The 20,875-nt window shown below is 43.0% G+C and overlaps 1 protein-coding gene across 3 annotated transcripts in view; it reads right to left on the bottom strand.

Annotated features, from left to right (window-relative positions):
- hip1 (huntingtin interacting protein 1) overlaps positions 1–20,631 on the bottom strand; it is a 37,250-nt gene extending 16,619 nt beyond the window's left edge. Inside the window, exons 1-5 of one of the 3 annotated variants that reach the window (XM_068316644.1) lie at positions 20,567–20,631; positions 20,284–20,461; positions 1,371–1,434; positions 376–518; positions 226–282 (exon numbers count right to left, since the gene is read on the bottom strand). In XM_068316644.1, the coding sequence (XP_068172745.1) occupies positions 226–282; positions 376–518; positions 1,371–1,434; positions 20,284–20,400 (381 nt within the window). In that variant the 5' untranslated portion in view covers positions 20,401–20,461; positions 20,567–20,631. Of the gene's footprint in view, positions 1–225; positions 283–375; positions 519–1,370; positions 1,435–11,964; positions 12,359–20,283 lie in introns of those variants that run through there. The other 2 variants (XM_068316643.1, XM_068316645.1) reach the window with 2 other exon arrangements.
- Positions 20,632–20,875: the final 244 nt, after the last annotated feature.

Raw genomic sequence — 20,875 nt, 5'->3', positions numbered from 1 at the left:
TTTGGTGGCGAGGAAAGGAGCGAAACCTGAAGCAGACCTGAAAACATCCATATCAGGAACTGAATCTTTTATTTTCTAATTGAATTCAACAGGTGGAGGACACTTCTAACTCGCTATTTTTAATCTTCTAGTGAAGAGGAAGGGTCTGCTATAAACCTGTCGTCCTCATACGTGTGACTGCCTGTAGTGATGTTACCACATTCCTACAATAATCTGTGTTCTTACCCACATCCTGCTCATATCAGTTAAATCAGCCTTGTTCCTCATGGAGTCCTTTATCACCTGGAAACAGAGGGGGAGACAGCGTGAAGGACTGGGGGCAAAGACGGGGCAGATAGTTTGGTTCAGTCGCTAGGTAACGGCGTGGTCACGTACGTTTGGGTGTCCGTCTCGCAGCAGCTTGTGGAAGACGTGGCAGAACTTCCAGCAGAGGACTGCGTTACTGGAGAGGGGGAGCCGGTTGACGGCCGCCCAGAAGGTGTGGGCGCCTTTCTCATGATGGGTCCCCAAGATGCAGGGTGACGGGGGGGGACAGTCAAGGAGCTTTTTTTTACAGCGATGGCATCTTAAATCACATCATTTTTTGTGGCCCGCTGGGGCACAAACCGTCAGAGTGTTTAAAAATAGGTCAAAACTGTGATTTGACCAAAACTACATTTCCCACAATGCAGTAATTCAGCCCATTGTAACTCTGACAAAAACATTTTGAACAAAGCTCATGTCCTAACTGGTGTTTGATGTTAATTTTTCTTTATTCTCTTGAATAGTTTGATCCTTTATTGATGGAGTTCTGTGGGTTTCATAACCTGACAAATTAAAATGATTTATGTTATAAAAGAGCAAAAAACTGTAATGTTTGGAACTTGAATAAGTAGTAAAATTAGAGTTATTTAACATGAAGGAGTAGTTTTATGACATTTAGTCACATTTTATGTCACATCTGGTGCTTTGAGGACAGCCATTATTTTGAAGTGGCCCTTGGTGAAAATGAGTTTGACCCCCCCTGTCTTTAATGTAAGACTTAGGAGGAATGAAATGATCAGGCTGCATTTCAAGAGGTCATCGAAAAAATCGATTAGGCCTAAATCCACTCCATTAACCTCCTCTGCTCCCCAGGATTTCTGACCGGAAATCAAAACTAGAAGAAAAAATCGACACCCTCCTCCGTCTGCGTAGCTTTGACTTTTGTTCCACATATAATTCAATGAGTCTGATCAGGCCAGGCGTAGACGATGAGCTCCACCAGGATGGATGTTTTGATCTTCCTCTAACACAACCCTCCGGCCGCAGAGGAACAGCTTCACACACACATGAAAATCAAGATAAACAACCCCCCCCATCACACACGCACACACACAGTACAAGGATATTCCTGGCATGCTTCTCTTTGACAGCGACCTCCTGTGTGTTGATGGCCTTATTGATGCTGACAGCCTGTGAAAAAAAAGGGAAGGAAGGGCAAAGGGGAGAAAAAAGAAAACACAATTTAAACCACAGATTTCTCACAATATGTTCAAGAAAAAAAAAAGAGAAAAAACTTTCCAGTGTCGAGTGTTTCATGTTAAGATTTTTGGCATCCTTCCACCTGTCAGAAAGTTCCTTTTTCTAACCACCTGGGGGAAAAGGAGGAGGTACTTAGTATGAGGTGATTGACCTATTTTCTGTCGAGTGCTTATTCGAAGCAGGAGGTGAGAGACCCGAGCTCCCCTCCGCTGTCGAGGCGCTCGACAATCTCATTAGCTAACGTGCGAGCGTGCAATAAAGGAGGGAGGTAAATGTTTGTGGCGGAATCGATTCAGGATTCAGGATCACATAACAGGCATCGAAATGTTCTCCGGGATAAACAGATCCCAACACAATTCACGTTTAGGATTCCTAAGTCAGACTAAATGAGACAGCGACAGCGATTACTCACATGTGGCTGGTGGTGGGGGGTGGTGGTGGGGGTGGATTATCTGTCTGGGCTCTGAAACCTACCGAGGAATGCTGGCTTGGCCGAGCTAAAACTGAACTCTCTCCAACCTTCAGGGTAAATCTGAGCATCGGATAAGACTTCCAGCTGTTCAGTAAGATGCACACACTAAAGAGAGCGTTTACGGTTCATGCTAATGAAGCTTGACAACCTCCGTGGTCATCGCGTTTGGCGTGAACAGCCTGAAATACAAGCGCAGTGTTTATGGCGTAGGGTTGGCCGTGCTGTGATTACGCTAGCTGTTTGAACTTTTGGTTTACTTCAGTTAACTTTAGAATGAAAATGCTAATTCCTCAAAAGACAGATTGTAATTTTTTTAGGTAAAAAAAAAAAATAATTCAGCCTTATATAATTAATTAAAAAACAACAACAAAAATGCTAAAATTTCTGTTTTAGAGCCGTTTTCCTATGTTTTATTTTTCAGTTGCCCTGTACTCACATCATCTGGTTGCTCTTATTCTAGTATGAGCAGAGACTTCAATTAGCCTCTAGCGTTGGTGCTAATTTCTTCGATCACCATCTATTGAACAGAACATCGTCAATCATTTACTCACAAAGACTCAAAAATACCGCTGTGGCCACATTTTGGTTTTGAAGCAAATAAAAAACGAGAACTAAATTACCGTAAATAACTGAGTCATCAAATTTACGGCAAAAAACAAAAACAAAAAACGTAGCAGTGAAACTTTTTATATTCCACAAATCTATAAACCCATCTATAATCCGGCACCGCTCCCAATCCACTGAGAGATCGGGTACTTTCCAACACACAACCGCAGATTTCTCTCATTTCCAAACTTTTGATCTTCAAACCCAACCAGCAGCGACTCGAGTGACATCACTAGGGCGACTCAGTGGATGTTGTCAGACTTTACCCAGCTTTTAACAAATAAGCAATAGAACACCCAATGAGTTCCCCTTTAATGGCCAAATCATCACAAATTACCCTGTTGGGACTACAGATATCTACAAATCATTGATAACACTTCTGACAACCTCATTTAGACACCAGAGGAATAGTCAGCAGGGTTCACCCTCTGGGGACCATGACTGCTTGAACAGAATGTCATGGCAACACAGTAACCATCGACCTTCCCTGTTATTTGGCAGTCGATCATATCCTCTAGTCGGAGGGAAAGGATTTGGATTATTCTCTTTGGGATGGCTGCTAATGGCTACTAGCTATTTAAGAAATATCTTAGATGCAGGTCCTCAGAGGGTTAAACCTCCATCCTGTCACACTCAAAGCCTGGTGATGCTGTCGCTGAGTCAGCGGTGAGATACAGGAAGGTGAGATGTTATAAAGGCACAAGTCCTCCATCTTTAACAGTTGTATATAAAAGGGGCGAAACGTCTTCCTTATGTGCCAGTGATGTCACATCAGGCAGCCAACCAGGCTGCATAATGACCACAAGATGTTCCTGGTTTAAGTTCCTGGCCGACGTTCTTTCAGATGGTTTTCAAAACAAGGTCTTCTGGAGCGGCATCTGGCTGACATATCACGCTACAAATGAGAAAAATATCAAACCCAGAAAAACGACATCTCAACTCAGAAACTGGCCCGTAAAAGTAAAGCTTGAACATGTATTTTGACGCTATTGCTCGCGCTGGATCGTGAGCCTTGAGCGTGGTTGTCGGGGTCAGCAGAGGACGGGTAGAGCTTGTTTCTCAATCTCACTTCCTCTGAGGTCCTGAGTCTCTTCCAGCTGTCAGGAATGAAGCCTCGCCATGAGGAAGGAGCGACTGAGAGAAGATATTTCACCAGGATGAGACGAAACCAACGGCGCTCTGCATTCAGGATTAGTATTCATCTGCACGCTTCGCTATCCCTGCAGAGAGGAAGTAAATACGCTACCAGGTGTCGCTGACGAGTTCCAATCTAGTACGTCTGGAAGCTCGGTTTTTATTTAGTCTATTTAAAACTAAATTGTTAACCGTCTGGTCAGTTTTCAGCTTCAACAACAGCATACAACAGACTGCACCCTCCATAAACCACAGCTGTGTAATCTGAATGACATGCCATCAACAGCCCCGGCGAGTTAGCAAACACGAGTTTAGTGCTCACAAAAATCTAATTTACTGGTAACATCCAGATCAAGTCACAGGAGTGGTTTGCAGCGACCCAACGACAACAGGGAGAGGAATATAAGACGACTTTAAATTGGATGCTCTATGAGCTCGCAAATGACCAGAGGGCATTGCGGACGATGACCGTTTGTGCTTCCTGTCATCAAGCATGCGTGACGTCGATCGAACATGAGCGGTGAGCGATGAGATCAACACCTGTCCTGTTCCATCAGATGCACAGTCCCGAGCCAAGACTCTGCTGTGAGCGAGAGTGTACAATAAAGGTCAAGCACAGCGGGGCTGACGCTAACCTCGGGTCGTGCAGAACAGAGCTGGAATACATTTGTGGTCAAAACCTAGATTCGGTTTTATCTGATAGAGACCGTGAGAGAAAAGTCAACTATATTCGTGCAAGTGTTCTAAAAGAGGCTACACTTCCTGTTTGTAGAGAAATGACAAATACACAAATGTACACAAATACATAAGAGTCACTGCCCGAAAACCCTTTTACAGAGACTGTGTGATGCGGCTTGTTGTGTGTTCACCACGATTCTTCTAAACTATCTGTTACTACGGAGAATAATTTGGGTTTTAGACTTGAAGACATACCTAGAATGAGTTGTTCTTCCAACTTTTTTCTCTTACATCTCCGTCACTCACATTTTTTTGATTGAAAAACTCCAGGTTCAACTGGTTCCCACATGAGGATGACCCAATTAGTCCACAGTGAGACTTTGTACTTTGTGTTTGGGTTGAATGAGCGTGCCAGCTGCCTGGGACTCCTGGCATTGGCTGCTGGCATGGCGGCATCAATGGCCTATTAGCTCTTGGCAGACCAGCCCGACGATGAGAAATTAAATCGGAGGTGAGACGGAAGTGATTATAAAGCTAAAGAGCAAAAGGGAGTCGTTCTTACATCGGTAAACGTGGGCAGAAACCTGCGTCACCTCATCAACAGGGGGCCAAACTCAAAGGGGATATAGCAAAGATCCAATCACAACCTGCCCAGATAAAGAGACTCCTTCCTGCATCCTGATATCCACAGAAACATCATCGCCTTTGAACAAAGTGTTATTGATACAGTGTTGAAAGCATGTTAAGTTCAGGCCTGTCGAGCCCCAATCAGCCACTTCTGCATAAAGCCGGCTTTGATTTGCTGATCGCAGCCGAGCGGCGTCCACTGGGGGGTCAGTGCCCAGACCCCAGAGGGAGGAAGCATCTTCTGCCTGCTAAATAAAACAGCCCCCACCCCACTCGCTTCCCCAGCCTCCACCTCCTTTCTGAATGACTCCTCTGACTGATTCGCGAGAGCATGTGACTAATGCATGGCTCTGCATTTTGATTTTTCCAGTCCTGGAGATATGTCAGCATGTCGCAGTCACTCCATTATGGTAGGACAGAAAATGGAGCACTCTTGGTTATTTTTGTCTCCGCCGTGACACACTTTATGTCAACACTAATGATGAGATGAACCCTCGGCTGGAAGTCGTCAATCATGAACAAATGGATGTGGAAAATCTCACCGGGCCAAAGGAAAGGAGGAAGAAGTTAGGAAACGCTGGATCTCAGAGGACCTAAATTATCATGGTCGAGCATGTGGGGGAGGAATGTTGGGAAGGGATTAGTTTTAGTTTTAGCTGCATGATGGATTGTTTAACCTCAGACAGTTCAATATAGAAAAAGTACAGACTCTGAGACCCTGAAAAACATTTTGAATGATGTTTGACTCTTCTTTATGAGAAATAAAGTCTGATCAATACAATGCACAAGTATCAAATCAATGAGTTTGACTTGTGTGAATAAGTTCACTGATATGGATTAGTTGTTGAATATTTCCTTCCCTCGTTTTAGTGACCTGCTGTATCTGTGGGATTTTTAAAGAAGTAGAAGCTTCACTAAGTCCTGAACTAATATCCCATCAATCATGTTGACTATTTATCAATGGACAGAGGGTAAAGGTCACGGTAATCAATAAATGGTTTAATTAGAAACACCAAACTTTAACATCTCAGACTCAAAATGTGAGGATTTTAATGCTTTACATCTTTGCTTCTGGCCCAAAAAGGACACAAAAGAAGAAAGAACTAAGAAAAAAGTGAAATAATAAAAAAAAGAAGACGTTTTTGACATTTGATTTTGCACAAAAAAGAGTAACATGTAGCCATATTTTCCTTCAGGGATTTAGAATAAAAACAGCCCCTTTATCTAATCATCATGCATTTTGCTTAGCAAGTGATTTCTTTCAATAGATTGATCATCTGATTGATTTATTATGAAAATATGGTTCACCTTTATAGCGGTGTCTGAATCAAAATCTAGATGATTTGTATCCAGCACCCTACTTGATTGCCTTTTCCACCTGATAAGGATCTTAAGATGCAACACAGAACACATAAAAGCGCCTTTCACTCTTTTTCTGAAGGTATTACTACCCAAGAATGGTTGGGTAGATGCCTCACCATGGAGGAGGAGCTATCGTAGTGTGAAAAAGGAAAGGACGACAAGAGGATGGAGCGAGGAAATAAAACTTGAAATGCACACGGCTGTCAGCGAATGCAGCTGCGGCGTAACGCCGAGGTGCGGCAATGGAGGTCTGGTCATTGTGACCGATGGACTGGGGTTGGAAGAAGTAGGAGTGGTAGTGGTGGAGGTGGTGGTGGTGGGTGTGTGTGTGTGTGTGTGTGTGTGTGTGTGTGTGTGTGTGGTGGGTGAGGGGTGTTACAGACTCTCTGTCAGGCTTCCTGCCTTGGCACACCCTGCACTACCCATTTCCTGTCTGCTTGCTGAAAATGCCTGGCTTCGCTCCCCTTTCAGCTAAAAACCTTTTGCTCAGTCAACCAAGTCGGTCGGGCTGAACGATTCATTCCTGAAGCCGGCTCACATTTCCTGCCGGTCTTCCAGGTGCTTTTGAGGGAAAACTGTGGGTCATAAGAGCAAACTTTTCTTTTTTATTCACAATTACAAAGAAAATGCTTAGAGGAGATGTGTGAGCAATCTGACGTTTGGTCGCAACACAACTAGGATGTCACTAGTAGTCTCTGAATGGACAGCATGGTCATGTAAGAAAGTTAGCTGGGCTTTCCCCTTCAAAAAAAAAATTTTTTTTGGGTAAGAATTTCAGTTTTATCATCTCCTCTAAATAAGTGTGATTAAATGTTCGCCTTGTTCACAAACTGTCACGTTATCTGGCTTTTCTTGAAAAAGGTTGGGCAAAAAGAGAAGATGTTGTAATGAACTGTGGTTTTCCTGTGAGGCTGAGCTAAATATGCCGTGGTGTTTGCTCATATCTGTGTCTTTGAATTGAGCCATCACTCCATCATTAATAGATGGGTCCTTTGGTAAATGCAGTAAACTAAACAGCTCATAACACGGGTGATTAAGGCTATGTGTAGCAGAACCTAAGAAAAGAGGGTGGAGGGCTTGTGTAGAGGATGTATTTAGCTCTAGGATTTCAACATTGAGAGGTATTTTAATTACACAAGTTCAAGCTTTTCCAACTAGCCTCACTACAACAGAAATGACTGAAGAGCACGTCTGATCTTATTATGATCATCAACATTTCTTTAGCTCTTGCATGGCAGTGGGTTTCAAGAGGGTTTGGTCATAGGTTGTGTCCATTTCTTTAAAAATAACACATCTCCCCTCATGGATCGCCATACATGGCCAAAAAATCAACACCTGAAGCCAAAGACCAGCCTCGCCATGACGTGTTTCTGCACAAATCCACTCCCTTCACCATTCATTTCCAACCAAAACATTTGAAAAAAAAAACAGATAATAAATGGAAAAGTGTATTGGATCCAAACATTTTTCCAAAAGTCGCTCCACCCGACTCTGAACAGAGGACCGTGTGTTTTTTGTTTTGCGTGTTGCATCTGACACGAACATCCGCTCTCACGCAACCCATCACTCCACACCTCTTGAAAAGCGAGCCGGGGCGGGTGCTGGGGATGGGAAGGCGGCGAGAAAGATGCTCTCTTTTTTTAGAACAGCCATTTTTCCTGCGCACTTGAATGCACACAGGGAAAAGTCACAGAAATCATGCTTGACAGACTTCAATGGAGGGAAGCGACGCAGCCTCCCAGCACCTTTATCACAACCGTGAACAGAATCTGCATCATGAGTGATGATGGAACTGCCTCATTACGTTGCAGCATATTAGCGTAATCGCGTCAATATTACGTGGGACGGCAGCTGAAATGTCAGTCGCGTATGAAGCCTCTGATTCTAATTGGGTGTTAGTTTTCAACAGAAGCCACTGAGCCTCTTCTTCCCCATTAATAACAGGATAACAGGGCATTTGTTGCTGTAGATTAGCCCAAAGGGGTAACTCCCTCTCTTAAGAGCCTATTACAAAGCATGAAAACATAACACTTGAGGATATTTACAGCGTGTGACCTCAGAGCGCACAGCTTCTGTTCCTCGGCGCTGAGGTGGAGGGCAGCAGCTGGTTAAAGACACACAAACTGCAGGCCAGGCTGCAACACAATTAGCTTCTAACGCCGGCGCCCTGATGGCAGCTTTACGCGTCTCTCCTAATAAGACTGCTTTTCTGCAGCCTCGTCTCTAAAGCTCCACTTCCTGCAAGGCCGGCGAGGTCATGACGAGGCGTTATAAAAGGAACATCTGTGCAGCGCGGCGACGCTCCTCAGCCCACTTGTTTCATTACTCCTGAACGTCCAAGATACGTGAAAATGGCAGCGTCGAACAGTCTGTTTGTGTAGGTGTGTGTGTGTGTGTGTGTGTGCATGTGTTTTCCTTAAGGACTTGATGGCTTGTGGAGCTATTGGATATCAATTAATCCATCCCCGTCATGGCACCGCGGTCTGTCTCAGTTTGCTTCCGTTGGGCGTCGTTTGAGACTTTCCTCAAGTTATGCGGAGGCAGAAACTGGTTTATCATTCAGGGATGTGACAGTTTGAGCCTCCATCTGTAGACGTGATTACAACCTCCTCTTAGGATGTGATGGTAGAGAAAATTTATTATCATGAACATCCAAGCATTTACATTTATGTGTCTATTTTCTTTAGTCTTCTTTTTCTTTTGGCTTTTCCCTTCAGGGGTCGCTACAGTGAATCAATTGCCTCCATCTAACCCTGTCTTCTGCATCCTGTCTATTTTTGTTAGTAATGAACACATTATTAACTATTTGTTCTTTGTTTGGGAGTTTGTTTTATTTTTTCCCCACAGATTAACGCGACACCTTGAAATTGTCCACAGGAAAACTGATATTTATTTTACTTTCATAGACATCTCTAACTAGATATGGACAATTTTGATTTAAAAAATTACGAATATCTTCAGTCAATCAATGAGATGTTTGTCACTGGAATTATTAATAATGGGTTTCTTGAGAAAAAATAAGTATGAAGGTGTGCTTTTACAAATCATCAATCACTCTGATGATCACTTCTCAATCAATCCTTCAATAGTCCTGATTTGGTCTTTATCAGAAAACTGTTATTTATTCCTGGAGTCACTGGTTTCCTTATTTGAACCATGGGCCAAAGTTGAGTCAAGCATTTTTAAATTTAGGGGTAACAAAATCACATAAGGGCAGGTGACGTAAACAAGATGGTGCCACAAACCCATAAGCGCCAATATGCTGTGTGAGGCCATAGCGGTTTAAGCCACTTTTAGTTTTTTGCGTGATGTGTAACAACGTCGAACTTCTCTAAACATGACGTGTAAATAAAATGAAGTTCCTCAAAGGTCTAGAAGTCAGCATTTATTTGCTTCTGTTGCAAATCTCCAACTTTGGTGCAGCCTGGGAAGCAAGAGGTGTTTTCATTCCACTGTTTTTCACCGTGTGCCAATCTGGCAAAACACAGACGCGCCTACAACAACTGAAGGGACGAGGCACGAGGAGTTCTGTTAGATCCATGATGTTGAGAAGTTTCCTGAGCAAGAAGTCTGACTCAAATGACCAGTAAAGTGCAAATGGAGATCCAGTAGAGGACATTTCCCATTACTACACCTACACCATGTCTGAGCTACAAGCTCAGACCGACCGCTTGTGGGAGGCTGAGATTTATTTTAGAATTGAAGTCGAGTTTCCTGTTTGTGTCTTTTCGTACAGTTACAATGCATCATTTCTGAATGCGATTTCCTTCATTACAAACTGTGGATTCCTGGAAAAAGAACTGCGAGTGCACATCACACCTACATTGTTAGGGTTAAGAGTCAACCATCCATTGGTGCAGTGGTCCTGTTTAAAGCTCATTAATGCTAAGTGGCTTAACAGTATTGCTGCCTACACTTTTTACTTCTATGTTATCCCAATCTCTCCTACAGCCGCTATTTCCATCGTTGTCACAACTTTTGGCTCTTTTCTGCCATCTAACGGACAAATCAATGCCGGCGAAAAGAACGCAAGGACGTCTGTGGGCGTTGAGGGATATATCTTCCAAACAGACATGTTACTATTCGATGTAGATGGAGCATAAATGAGCTCTTACAAGACGGATGGTGGAGCGTTTATCGCACTTCACCAATGTGTGTAAAAGCCATAATGGTGGGAGATGGCGTGGCAGCAGAAACAATCAATCTAATCAACAGTCGGTATCAACAGGACAGCCAAAGAGGTGTTAGCAAAGAATGGGTGATGTTTGGACAATGTTGTATTTTTTGCGACCCACAAATGAAAGATGTTGTTAGCGGTTAGTAGCACGAAGAGAAGAAGGAAATCCGCTGAAAATGTCTACAAATTTGGCCAGTGGTGACACAGTTGGTAGCGCTGCTGTCTCACAGCAAGAAGGTTCTGGGTTCGATTCCACCTGAGGCTTTTGTGTGAGGAGTTTGTTTGTTCTCCATGTTTCTGCATGGGTTCTTCTTCCAAAAACAAGCACTTTTGATGTGTTAATCACTGTAAATTGTCCACGGGGGACTTTGAGAGGGTGTTTGTATTTTGTGATGAGCTGGCGTCTCATCTAGGGTGTACCCCACCTCTCACGCAGCAACACCTGCGACCCGCACTTCAGATAAGCAGCTGAAGACGAGACGATTATTATTGTCACGTCTTCAAAAAGATGAACGGATGAATGTGACGTAGAAGAAAAATAAAGAAGTAAACAAGGTAAATGCTTGCTGTCACAATATGATTTCATCATTTACAAATTGACGCATGTCTAAAGTATCACACAAGACACCAACATCCCGTTTAAACTCACACAACAGGACTAGTGTGTGATTCACCGCACCGGGATTCAAAGACGATCTGCTTAAGATCAAATGACCAAGCATCATATATACTCTTATTATAAGGATGTAATTCTTTAAACTTAAAAGAGTCATACCTGGACTCTCTTTTTAATTCTAAACCATGATAAACACACAAAGACACACTGTCAGCTCCATCCTTACGGTCCGTCTCCAACATCACACATCAATACATTCTGTCATTGACATTCACGGCACATTTAGGCTTCCCTGAACTTGTTCCACCAGCCTGCAGCTGGGCGAGGAAAGAAAAAGGACCCAAAGCTCCGGGCAACAGGCAAACACATCCAGAGATATGTTCAAGTCCTGGAGCTCCAGTTCCTACAAACAGGACATAAAACCCAACGAGGTGGCTTTGGTTGCATGTTGTTTCCTATCAGTCTCAAAGAAACTAGAGAGAAACCTGTTGTGGAACTGGATTTTAAGAAGTCCGACTCAGACCTCCAGTTCAACAACAACAACCACCAAACTTTCCACAGCCACGTTAAGCAGTAATATCTGCAGACAAGTCTCTGCTTGCGTTAACCTGCGCGTATTGGCGCAAAACAGAGCGTGTGTGCATGCATGCATATGTGTGTGTGTGTGTGTGTGTGTGTGTGTGTGTGTGTCTGTGTGTGTGTGTGTGTGTAACAGGACTTCTTGGACACCACCCCCACCTCTTAAAAAAGAGCATGTAATGAAATATAAAACAAAGCCTCCGCACTTACTATCTTGCTGAGATCCATGATCCCCCCCGAACCCACCGCGGGGAGAGAGTTTCCACGGAGCCGGAGAGGAGAGCAGGTCAGCTGGCTTTATCCTACCGCAGAGTAATTAGTAAACGGGAAAGCGATTGAGGCAACAAATGCATTTGGGAGGAGGAGGAGGAGGAGGAGAAGAAGAAGAGGGGGGAGGTGGAGCGGGTAGTTAGCTCAACATGTGTCCCGATTTGGTGTTAAAATTCTCCGCGACCCTTCCTTCCGTCCTTCCTCCTCTTTTGCGCGCCGCTTCTCCGTTTCCACTCCGCCGGTCCGACGTGCGCCGTTATCGGCGAGGACTTCCAGCATCCGACCGCCGAGAAGCCCCGAAGCTGTCTGGGGAAGAGAGGGGAGGCGGGTGTTGGGGAGTGTGTGTGTGTGTGGGGGGGGGGGGACGACTACTCATTCACGGGGGAGGAGGGAAACGCAAAGGCGGGCTGCGTGGACGCGTCGCGGCGCAGAGGAAGGCAGGAGGATACCTTTATTCTGCAAATCGCCCGCTCTCCTTGTTAGACAATAGTAGCATGGAGCCCGCAGAGTGGGATGGCTCAAGCCCGGTGGTTTCCAAGCTGGGGTGCGGGGACCACCAGGGGTCCTGTTCCGGAGAAGGAGGAGGATGAGGATGAGGATGAGGATGAGGATGAGGATGAGGGGGGTAGAGGAAGTCCAGGAAATGAGAAAACCTGAATTTCCCTTCATCAAGAGGTATCCACTAAAATGAGAGGAATCAAGACATGTTTGTTTTGTTTTGTTTGTTGCCCCTGGTAACGTTGTTGTTGTTGTTTTTATCAGCTGATCTGAGTCTCACTAGGAAGGTTTTCTCTAATGTTAATGACGTTAATGTTGTTTTTTTCCCCATTTCTGCTCTTGGAATATAAAGCAGATCATTGAAAACGAAGGAATCACAGACATCTGGGGTGGAAAAACACTCCTGGATTGTGTCGCAGTAATCCAGAATGTTTTCATTTAGTAGATGGATGTTTCAGGTAAGTTTGAAATAGAGACTGATTCTGGATATTGATGCGTTTTGGATTTTTTTTTTTTTAATGTTGACGATGACTGAATGATTTAATCATTGAACAAAATGATCTAAAAGTTTTTAAAAGTTTGTTTCATTGACTGAATGGCGAGATACAGATGAGGATTCTGGTCGTTTTATTCAACATTTCAGCTTTGGACCTTCTATAAATGTTTTACCAAAATGAAAATAATAATAGATTAATTGAAATTAAAACACCTATTTCCAATTCAAGTAAAGAAAATTCATGTGCGATTTGATCCAGATCCTTATCTAAGAAATTGAAACAGACATCTGGACGGGCTACAGAAACGAGGAGCCTATCAATGTGTAGCTGAGATGATGCACATTCAGTCATTCTGTGAAAGGTAATATATTAAAGCCAAAAATAGATCACCATCTGCCGCTGTGAAAAATGAGGATACCCCTCCACATCATCTGCATCCAGATCCCAACATGCTCACAGCCACAAATTCCCACGGCTGAAATCAAACGTTTTAGTAATAAGGCCTTTGAACGGGGATGATGCCCACAAAGATGTCTTCTTTGTGTCGACGTGGTAACGATATTCTGAAAAACCACATGAAGCCATCAAATGAGCAAGTGTCAAAGATGAGAGGAAAAAGGCTCAGCTTCCATCGCGACAGCAATCCTGGGTAACTGATGCCCCCGTCTGGCTTCTCTGAGACTGTCAGCTGGTCTTTAGGCTGTTTGAACACTGACTTCCACTGTAGCTGTATTGATTAAAAGTTTCTCTAAGTGGCCAAATCTGTCTGTGTGAGTACTAGCGAACAGTGTTGAGATATATATATATATATCTGTTATCTATGGTCCGGAAACACTTCATGCTGTCCAATTATCAAACCACACAAAGGTTTTGACAAAGCAAACTTGGTGAACAACATGAAGCAGGAACTACTGTGTTGGTTGTGGAGGCGTATCGGATGCTGTGGCCGTGTTCCCATCATTTAGAGCTCAACCCATGTGTGATGAGCCGTGTTGGGCAAAATGTAATGACATGGTCTACCAGTGCTTCTTCCTGTTGTTGCAAGTGTTGATTTAATGTATTTAAAGATCCATCTTTTCCACGTTGTCAATATATATTTTTTTCTAATGTAAATTTGTTTGCAAAATGCAACAATAAATCTATAAGATCCCTTTTTAAATGCTGTACGGATGTTTCTCAGCTGACCATCCACGGCTCAGGCTGACCACGATAATCAATACGCTACTCATTAGACCATCGGGTTGCACATTATACCTCCAGGCGGCTCAGCATAAACAGTCTGTCTGGAGACAATGCCGGCTCTTTTCCCCCTAGAGTGTCTTCAATTCCTGGTACGGCGTGGGCCCTGCGTTGTGAGGGGAGCCTCGCACAGCGTTTCTCACATGCAGCAATCGCTCTCTGTCTGTCTTTTCCACCAGCCGCCTAAAATCCATCCGCCCTTTTATTATTTTATGAATTTTTGTGACCTGGATTAAAAAGACAAGTCTGGAGTAGAATCCTTATGATAACCCAAAAGGAGAAATCATTAAAAAGACTTGTTGTTTCCGCTCAATAAATAAAGAGAAATGAGTGATTGTGATGTTTGTTCCTACAGAGTGAACTTTATACTAAAGGACGATACTTTTCTGTTATCACTGTCCTCTATGTGTCATCCATTTATCACTGTCTTTCCAATACGTACGCTTGTTAAAATCAAATTAAGCGCTAATGACAGCAAGTTTATTTACAGATTCTTAAGTTTAACGGACAAGTAAGGGTGACATTGAATCTGCAAAGTTTTAGTCATAGAAAATATGGAATTAAATGTATTAAATCTCTCAGAGGACAAAAATGATAGACATACAGATTCCTAATTCCAAATTTTAACTTTAAAGTAGGTGTGAGACTTCCAGCAGACACTCTCTATTAACTTTTTCTATTATTCGTAACGATTAAACCAAGTCCCTTTGAATCATTGACATCGAGCAGCAGAGGTGAAACATGGTCTGTGCTGAGCAATCAAACCCAAACCACTGGGGGGTAAAGTCCTCCGGCGTGGGCGTCTCTTCCCCTCAACCGAGACCGACTATGAGGTCATGTCAAGTATTGTTTTAGGCTGTGTGGGAGAAAATGCGAACTCTAAATACTTTAAGCAGTCCAGCTCAAAAGCTGACTTTCAGCTCAGACATTTATTAATGACAAATAGAAGGGAATGTGAGGTCAAATCTTGCCTGTGTCCTTTTATATACAAGCGTTCCCTTTCACTCTCAAGTTGTAAAACTAATCACCATCACAACTCAATACTACTTTATTATTATTTATTATTACACTTTTGTTTGATGCTATCTTTATAAATTCTTAAATCATTCTTCAGTCCTTGCAAATTTATGATTCTAAACAACTAAAGACAAAATACTTTATTTAAAATACAAACGTTTCGTGTAAACGTCAATCTAACCAGTTTACATGCGAGCAAAATATTGGTAAAATATCCATTGATATGTTTATTACCAGAATTATTATTTAAAATGAGGTCACTCACGTTAAAGCAGGCTAATTTGCATACCGCCGCCTTATTGATGTAGGTTTCAGTCTGACTTTTGACCCCTGCTGCATGTGAAACAAAAATCGCCCTCCATCTCTTTCTCTCACCGCTTTACGGTGCTGCACAACGCCACTCTGAAACAATCTGTAAATCAGAGCTTTTGTTAATGTCGCCAGGAACTCATCGCTGCACTTTGTTCCACTTACTGACCCGTCACTCACGTCCAGTTCTATTATTCTATAGCCAGTCGGTGCAATGAGGCCAAAAAACCGCCGCCTGCTGTTTCTGCTGCCTCAGTGCTTTTAATGGTCTGGGTCTCATGTTTGCATGCCTGTCAGTCCGTGCTTCATGTATGAGGAATTCCCTCCACAACTTCCCCACATTCTGAATCGCAGGATGCCAAAGAAGCACAGGAAGACTTAAAGACAATTAGTAACAGAGGGGAAAACAACAACTATGAAAGAAAGACAAAAGAGAGGAAAGAGAGATGGGGGGGGTTGAAAATTCTCGAGTACGTCCACCCTGTGGAGTCATGCTTGCGCCCGAAGGCCACGGTCACACACTTCTCCCCTGAATTCCACAGCTGCCAGGGCACCGAGCGGCGCTATGAGAGGGTCAGACCCGGTGGATGAGTGTGTAGGTTCACACGGCAACACCCATGAGTGACACCCACAGGTGGTCGTATTGTTCAAGTGGGAACGTCAACGTAACACCTGATCACCATTCCTTGCTATTGAATATGTAAAAAAAAAAAAAAGTTAGGCGAGGAGAGTAGATCAATTTGAACTAGTCCAAAGTAATAACAAACACTTGAAAGTTACTTAAAAATGATGAATAGCAATTTAAAAAGTTAGCTAAACATAATGGATATCAACTGAGAAAGCTATCTAAATAGTTATCTTAAAGTGTTTTGCTGAAGTAGCTAAAACTTGTAAATGCATGGAGTGAATTGATAAGTTTTATTCAATTATTTAAAATAATTCAACAATATCTAACCTGCAACAATTTGTTAAAAGCAATGGAAGAATTTGTATTTGAGCAAATTAATAAATACTTAAACAGTATGTAGATGAAAGTCATGGATTATAGTTCGGTAAGTAATCGGTAAGTAAATAAAATTTCATTTTTTTAAACATATAAATAAGTATTGAACTAAAGTGGGGACAATTTTGTGTAAAGTTAATCTTAATCAAATTGTCTAGATCATTTTGATATTATTGCATCAGCGCTAAGAATGATGCAATACCATCTGTAACGATATATGCAATTTCCTCCGGGATTAATAAAGTATCTATCTATCTATCTATCTATCTATCTATCTAAGTCCTCGACCAACCTCGAGCGAAATATTATTTGATTTGAGGGCGACTGCAACGTGTGTGTTTAATGATCCTAAAATGGTCACAATATTTACCGACTTTGTCTCGCCTGGCTGATTTTCCAAGTTCAGACCTGATTGACGACTCGGTCAGAAAAAGGCGACCATCGTCAAACAGAGACACACACTGGCCTGACCTCTGTGGGAACACGTAAAGGCAGGAAGGATCATTTTAAAGCCCTACATAGAATACGGTGTCACTCATGGGCTCACACTGAACGTCCCATCTGAGCAACTGGTGCCTCGCAAGTTTTACATAAGCAGCAATTATGGTTCCTATCGGTCCAGAGATTACTACCTTCACTATTTTAAAATCAAAACCTCTTCTGGCATCTGACAAGCTAGGCTAGGCTTTTTTTGCAATCTTTAGATAAAGATTGTTAAATATGTAGTGTGATCAGAAAAACTTATCATTTACTTGTTTGTTTGTTTGCTTTACTGCGATTGAGAACACAATGGAAGTGGAAAACATGCAACGACGAGACGAAAACACCGAAGATTATATCCCCCTTAAACTCTAAATTAAAGAGTCGGTTGTTATTATGAGGCTAAACGTGTTATTAAAAGCCAGCTCTGTGTGCTATCTGGCTATCCCGTTTGCTCTTTTTATAACCCGGTGTGGACACTGAGACAGAGAGGATTTTGAACACACCCTGGCTGTTTACCCAACTCTTCAGGGAGATATGCGCTACTCAGAACGACTATTTTACACAACTAAGCCTTTGCCAGGTTTACAACCCCGCTGCTGTGCGCAATGTTCTAATTTGAATGCATGAAACTCACACCTGACAAACTGAGGCTCACCCTTTGTACTTGAGGTGATTATTAAAGGTATTATGTCTGTCAACATGAGTCAGAGGAGATTATGGAATCACTAGCTTTCGTTTTTTACCCAACCTTTTACAAACGCCTGTCAATATCATGATCATAACAGGGCAATAAAAATAAAAATACACAGGCTTGGAAAACTCACAATGTCCCACTGATTTTTAAAGCTGGATCAGATCTGGATCATAATCTGGATCTGAGAGATTAGAATACATGTTTGGAGGCAGGGGGTGGGGGGTTAGTGTATACTGGGTCACAGTATGATAACAGGGAGAATGAAAAACGTGGCCTTGACACCAATTTGGAGCTGAAATAAAACAGATTCGACAGATTCCAAACACTAGGAGTAGGTTAGCAGGGTCAACCAGCTGCTTGGCAGGTATTAGTTCATCCGGATTGAGGTACCGGTAAATTTGAAGAAAGCAATGTCACTATGATGATGTCACACAGAGTGTGCAACGGTCTGGGTGCAGCGAATCAACAATTGATTAGATAGAAACAATGGCAGAGGAATGCAATCGCTCTTTATTTTTAGTTCTTGTTGGGTCACAACGTTCTGGAACTGACAAATTACATCTGATTTATCTCGTGAGCAAGAACTTCATTAATAACTTGGGGTTATCAGCACAAGCGTCAAGCGTTCACCGTAAAGATGACTGATGGCAGAAGTTTTAAAAATGTCAGGAAGACAGATACGCAGACAGGCTGGAGGTGAAAGCCAGCCACCCAGCAGATTTAGGCAGCTTTACAGCACAACAGCTCAGATGAGATTATCTCGCACTGATCCCCTGTAAAGTTGACAGGAGATTCATTGATTCCTGCACTGCTTGTCACAGCTCTGGATCCCCAGTCGATAATCAAAAAACAGGAAGACACTACAGGAGTCGAGGCCGCACAGAAATGTTCAGGATTTTGAGGTAGACGTGAATGCACCTCAAAAAACCAATCGCTTCTGCCCCACTCCGAGATGGCAAATCAAAAGAATATTTCATCAAACCCCATCAATAACTTTTTGAGATGCTTCACCAAGAAGTAAATTTATTCAAATCCTTAAATCAAAGGGTAAAAACTCTAGAAGTAACACAGAACACCTGAATGAGTCGTGTTCCCGTCTGGACATGTTGCAACACTGATAACTAATAGTAAATCAAACTCAGGCTTGTATAAACTTGAATATTTTTACTGTTTATATAAAGCAAAAACATTCATTTTGATGACCCTGGATACTTGAGAGCTTCAAATGAAACTGCTATTACCCAGCATGCATTGCAAAGGCGTGGGAATGTGCACGTTATTGTGGGGAGCAGTTTGCCTTGACACACTTCCAGAGGGTGTGAGCTCAAGTCCCTGACAGTGACCTAGTGACCAGGCTTGGCTCGGACACACGCGTCTCTCCCTGCTTGTAATCCCTGCTGCTGGTGTCCTGGATGGTTGAGTGGTGAGGGGGCAAAAAGAAAAAAGAAGAAAAAACCCACGCTGCCATCCAGACACAGAAATGCAGAATACCTGCTGTGGGTGTTTAGGCTGTGTTGACTCCACTGTTCACGCAGACGCCGTTAATGTGAGACGCATGTTGCAGCAGTTTGGCTGCCTTGATTCATCTGACCTACTTTCTCCCCCCTCTACTTCCCTCCCCTGTGCCTGGATTTTTTTTTTTTTTTGTAAGAGGGGAGGGGAGACCACCAGGCAGGAAGCAGCAGCATAACAACAGCCAACATACATATGCTCACTGGGAGAGCTGCTTCATGCAGAATCAGACGTGGCTCCTGAAGCTACAAGGCCACCATAACGTAAGACAGAACATGGAAATGTCAGTTTGATCTCATCATCATCCACATCATCATCCTCTTCTCCACCATCCATGCTGATCCCGCCTTGACTGAGGAGCCACAGACGGCTCAGACAGCCTGCCATACATGTCAGAGCCCTGCAGAGTCTCCCTCTTGTCTGGTTTGATCCCACGGACAGGCTCGACAGAACCGTTATCTGAAATCAAAAGGCCATTGACCCACATTTCAACAGTTCTATTGTTGTGGACTCAATGTCATCTCTCCTGATCATAGGCAGACATAAGGGAAAGTAACACTGGAATAATCTGGATTAAGGTTGTCACAATGCCAAACAATGCTACCATCATAAATACCACTACTAATACAAAGAAATAATAAGGAAAAAAAAATTTGCAAAAATATTCTGCAGAAAGATTCATTTATCATATATCAATATAGATATAATAATGTTAACATCTAAGCAGCCAGAGGATGAAAATGTAATTGGAGACCTGTGTGTTTTTACAGCTTTGATCATAAAAGTGAACAGGTGACCCACAGTGTGACACTTGTTCAATCAATCTGGATCGAGATGATGTGAACTGATCAAATCCGGATCAGATAGGATCTCACAATCCGTAGTTTGAAGAAGCTGACTGACAACAAACACCACGGATGACATTTCTCCTCCTCCCCCCCTCCCTCAAACAGCCAGGACCCTCCATCACACGCTTTCTGTGTAATACCGGAACATCCGATCCATACCTGACCCCTCTCAAAGTTTTCCTTCTCCAGCTCCAGGCTGTTGGCCCCGCCGGTCCGTCGGATCACTTTGGGGATAGCGTTGGGTACTTGCTGCATGGAGCTTTTCACTCGATCCATTGCCGTCGGTGTCTCACGGGAACGAAATGAAAATGAGCTTCGAGGCGATTAACAGTCCGGGCTGTAAAGAAAAACGATTTTTAAAAAAAATAAAATAAAATGAAAAAGCTGCTCCAATTATGGAGGACAGTATTCCATGTTGCGCTGGACTCGACGGCCCGCTCACTGGATCATCTGGCCTTTCCGTCCACCACCCCGGTCGGTGACAGGAGCGGTCTGCGCCGCTCCGCCGTGAAGACACACGTGGTTAGAGGCGGGAGGGACCTCCGCTTTTCAAAATAAAACGCTCAATTAGAAATTTATAAAGTGAAACGCTTTGAAATGAGGATGATCCAGGCGATGGGTCCAGATATGATTGGTATGACAATGTCCTCTTTGATTAGACTGAAAATAACACATTACACCCGTTTTTCATATATATATATATTTGAGTTATTATTACTACCAAGATTGGTTTGTTCGTCTGTTTGCAAAA

This window comes from Antennarius striatus, chromosome 6, assembly GCF_040054535.1.
Source record: "Antennarius striatus isolate MH-2024 chromosome 6, ASM4005453v1, whole genome shotgun sequence".
In the NCBI taxonomy this organism is placed as follows: Eukaryota; Metazoa; Chordata; class Actinopteri; order Lophiiformes; family Antennariidae; genus Antennarius; species Antennarius striatus.
This window is presented reverse-complemented; position numbering and strand designations above follow the sequence as displayed.